Below are 4,639 nucleotides of genomic sequence, written 5' to 3' on the forward strand. Positions count from 1 at the left end.
TTAAATTTTTTTTACACATTTTTTTCAAACAGCCACAAACGTAGACCCGTGGCCCGTGTCAGCTGATCTTATGGCCGCGCAGTGTAAGTGAACAGCGAAAAACGCTACTCCCTTCACTCTTTGCCGTAGGATGCCGTAGGTAACCACGGCATTTTAGCAGAAACAATGAAGAAGCTGATAGGACTCATCTTATGGGCGCGCAATGTAAGCGTTACGACCTCTCTTATGGGCGCGCAATGTAAGTGAACAGCGAAAAACGCTACGTATGCATTTTCAAAGTGTTTAATTTAGTGTTTTGTATAATTTATTAAATACTCAATCCAATATTTTTCAACAGTGGCACCATTGGCAAATGTTATAAAAAATGCGAGTTTTGACAGCTCTTTCCGAATCAAGGAGTCTCGTATCATATTATCCATGTCCATTTTGCGTTCGTTCTTCACCCAGTGAACATGTGCCACAGGCAGGAATAAAGGAATGTTGAACTTATTCCAGTGTGAGAGCACCTTAAAATTAGCGTTTTTTATAACATTTTCCATTATGGCCAGATTGGACAAAATAATAATTTTTGGGCATTTAAATTAAAACAACCAATATTTAGTACGAATAAAAATTACTATATAATGGTTATTTATTATATATAGAAAGTATCTAAATTTTTTTAAAGTATATTAGAACAACTGACTTTTGACATTTCAATGCCCAATAAAAAGATTTAAGCTTGTTAGCTGTCAATCATTAAATGTTTTTAATCATTTTCCATTGAAAATAATACTATGATGCTTCAAATTACAAAACCTTTCATCAAATACCTTTAAATTTCACAAATTTATTTAATTTCCATTGTTTTAAATTTTTTATAAGTGGTATTGAACGATGCAACAAATCCCTACGTTTACATATTTTTTGCTAAGATTTCAATCTGGCCATCGCTCGTTTCCAATTGTTAAACGTCAAAACCTCCTGAACTCGATCAACTTTCAAAGTTTAGGTGGTTTTGACGTTTAGCAATTGTTCTCTCACTTCCAGTGAAAGAGGAGTTAAACATCTCATTATAGAGATGGAGAAACATCGATGTTCACGGGCATCGATGTTTTCGCCGACATGATGTTTTCGAAACATCAACATCTTAAATAAAAAAGTTAGCAGTTATTTTAGTTTATTTGTGATATTCATGTTCCACTTCTTTGGTATATTGTTCTATCCTTAGTTTGTAAATAAAAACTAAAAACAAAAACAAATTTAATATCAATGTTTCAATATATACATACATGGTCCAAAAATAATAATAGTTCTTTAGGATATTGTGCTATCCTTACTATGCTATTGCTTATTTTACTATCCTTACTTACTATCCCTACTTTACTCTTCTTACTGACTATCCCGAACTCTACTATATATATTTACATATTATTTACATGTTTGTTTTTGTTTAAGAAGAGGAGATTATCGACAACGATCGATGAAGCCGCGTGCGACGCTCACTTATAAGTTGTCCAGCTTTACTCTTCTCTCTCTCTCTCTCTTTCAGATTTGCCCGAAGATGCGGGAACGCATAAGTATTTTTTAGCTTACGTTTTAAACGCGTCGCCATCTGTAGTAATCTAAAATATAATTAATACAATAAATTGGAAAAAATATGTTATTGCATAATTTCTTACCTGCCAGTACGCAAGAGGGTCACATTTTTCCGGCTGGTTCTGATGGTGACTTGATGGTCGTCAATATGTTTTTGCCTTTTTTTTTGTTGACTTTAATATTGTTTATTTTATGATTCAGTTCTCATATGACAGCGATAATTATGGACGCTGATACTTTTGTGTTTGTAGACACAGAAAGCGTCGCCTCTTCGAAGGTGGATAGCAACTCGGATTTATCATTTAAAATATCCACTTCTGCTGCTGAAAACGGCAATGAGCACCACGAGAAGATACCAAAGCTAATGTAATAAATTCGTTTGTCCAACAAACGTAGAACTATTTAAAACAAAATGGCACGTAACTGTAATGTAACCTTCGTTTGCTTTTGGATGTCCACAAGTCAGTCGTTATGGCGGCAAAATCAATATCGTTAAGTGCAGACTGGAGTTTACTGTTAAGAGACTCATATTGAGATGGAAGCACTGTAACCTGTAGCGGGGATCCATTTCTTTCATGAGCTCTTTAAATCCGTCGTCCTCAACACGAGAAAAAGGTTGAACATCGACAGCAATCATGTTCATGACCTTACTGTCTAGGAGACGTTTTCGTTTCGAGTCATTTTCATAAAAGGAAACCGATTTTCCAACAAACTTTTCTAACATGTTTGGTTTCTGTGCAGTTCCCCCATCTTTGAGCCGATCAGCATAAACGTGGTCCATTAGATTTGTTGTGTTTCCGCACGTCTGTATTGGCTTACCACAGTAATTGCATATCCCATGGGTTTTTTCGCTGTTTCTTTTAGAATAATCCCAAGCTATAGAAACATCACGCCTCCTCTCCTTTTGATCCTCATCAGGCTTTGGCTGTTCGCTTGCTGTTCCTATAAGAAATAAACTGTATTAATGCCTATTCAATGCAAAAGCAAAAATGCATGCGAATGTGTATGTGCTTTTCTGAAGAAATTCATTCACAATGCTTTTCTGAAAATAAATTCGGATATTTAGTACTTACTTTTCATAAACCTGTCCATGTTTAAGTACCACCACACTCACGCCAACACCACCAACAAGTATAACCAAAATAATAATATTCTGCTAATAATTTATAATGAGATTAAATGATATACATATGTACTTACAATTCGACTGTCTTCCTCTATGTGCCTTAGAGATGGAAAAACATCGATTTTGCCTCGCTGAGCATCGACGTTGCCGATGTTTCGCATGTTCGCGTCGATGTTTCTCCACCTCTATCTCATTATCTCTGCCACAGGCAAGCGGAACATTTCTTGGAATTTATTTCTAATGTAGCACTTTTATCTATTTCTTTGTATTTCGTTAATAAGTTATTCCAACTTTTACTTTTCTCAATTTTATTTTTATATTTCTCTTTTTTCGTTTGCCAAATTGCTAATTAATTTTTTATAAGATAAATAAATTCTGATACGAAATCTTTATTAATGGAGTGGCCTGCTTTAGAAGCATTAAACAATCGATTTTTTTTGCTTAAGAATATGTTCCCAAAGTTATAGATGGGAATTCGAAATGTTATCGAAGCTAGAAGGGAAATAGTGACCAAGCGTCTAGCAGATATATGAGCCCTTGGGCGAAAAGCGAAATCTTTGACGCGCGATTTCTCGCTTTTTCATTCTTACAAGTTTTCTTAATTGGCGACTAAACGTCGTATGGAGCATGGGGTAAAGTTTATTATCTTTGACATTAAATTATCTTCTATTTAAACTATAATAAATAAACTAAGAAAAGTCAAGTTTGAACATATTTTTAATCAACATTAAGTACAATTTCTTTTGGCCAAAAACCACTTTTTTCAATTTTAAATTTTTTTTTTAATTTTACACTTTTTTTTGGAATTTTCGTAGTTTACTACTACTAATAGATAAGTTGCTAAAAAATATAAATCTCTTAGAATTTTTTGTTTCTGATAGAAATTGCCTCCTGCATCCTGCCCGCCGTCCGAAAAATGCACATTCGAGGGCAATTGCCTCCCAAATGCAGAATATTAAAGATTTCGTATCCAAAAAATTTGTGAAAGGTGTTTAAATATACGTATAACTATAAAGCCTAGAAATTTCACTTGAATCAATTATTTATATCCCTCTCAAAAAAATTCTCAAATGTATCTGAAATGAAATGAAATTTTGTGCGCACACAACGCCATACACGACACACATGTGTGCACACCCATCGTAAAAAGTCAAACATTTTCGCGAATATGGATCGGTATGCGCATAAGCCCATACACGTGTAAACCGCATGCGCACACATACCGATCGAACGCACTTGTGTGCCGTGTATGGGCACTTTAAGGAAGGAAATGGAAGGAAAGGAGTAGCGTTTGTGACTGTTTCTGCTATTAGACTTTGTGTTCAAATGGAAGACAATGGAAAAATCCGAACAAAAAAAAAAAAAAAAAAATTACCCAGCTGAGCTTGAGCAGGGGTTTGGTGCCAAACTATAACTTTTCTTCGGTGTTAAATAGGTAGTGATAAGCGATATTTCACTATTGGCGATTTTTGCGTGTATTCAGTTCCTTGATTGCAATAGCATTTGAATCCAGGCTATAGTCACTATCAGAATCATTTGGAAGAAAACAGACCTATTTTGAGAAAACCTCACAACAGGTTTGTGTGTTTTTTTTTGTGAAGTTATTCTTGCTCAAAACTCACAAAAAAAAAGCACTCACCACAAGAGGCGAAAAGCACTTTGCTGTGAACCAACTATTATACAAAACAAACAGGCCGCGGATAGCCGGACGGCCTGTAGTAGCAGGTTAGTTGCGAAATAAGTTACAACGAATAAGCAACCCCCGACGATGAGCGGCAGGAGTGGAGGATGCGGTATAAAAGCCAGTCCTGTGACAGAGCGACCGATCAAAATCCAGGCGCGACGGACTTAATGTGAGCAGCTTCCTGGTCAGCGTCTGTTCACCATGTTAGGTGCGGCTGTTAATAAGACCGGTCCATACCGGGGCGCACTGGG

At 35.8% G+C, this 4,639-nt stretch overlaps 1 protein-coding gene across 1 annotated transcript; it reads right to left on the reverse strand.

The window, feature by feature from the left end:
* Window positions 1–1,570: 1,570 nt before the first annotated feature.
* On the reverse strand, window positions 1,571–2,763 carry LOC108968922. Its single transcript, XM_018933278.1, has 3 exons — window positions 2,652–2,763; window positions 1,662–2,520; window positions 1,571–1,604 (listed from the first exon to the last, which is right to left on the reverse strand). Exons 1-2 carry the CDS (start codon window positions 2,668–2,670, stop codon window positions 2,048–2,050), a joined length of 492 nt encoding a protein of 163 aa, XP_018788823.1. The 5' UTR covers window positions 2,671–2,763; the 3' UTR covers window positions 1,571–1,604; window positions 1,662–2,047.
* Window positions 2,764–4,639: the final 1,876 nt, after the last annotated feature.

The sequence above is a fragment of the Bactrocera latifrons genome, unplaced genomic scaffold (assembly GCF_001853355.1).
Source record: "Bactrocera latifrons isolate USDA-ARS-PBARC rearing strain unplaced genomic scaffold, ASM185335v1 scaffold_233, whole genome shotgun sequence".
NCBI classification, from domain to species: Eukaryota; Metazoa; Arthropoda; class Insecta; order Diptera; family Tephritidae; genus Bactrocera; species Bactrocera latifrons.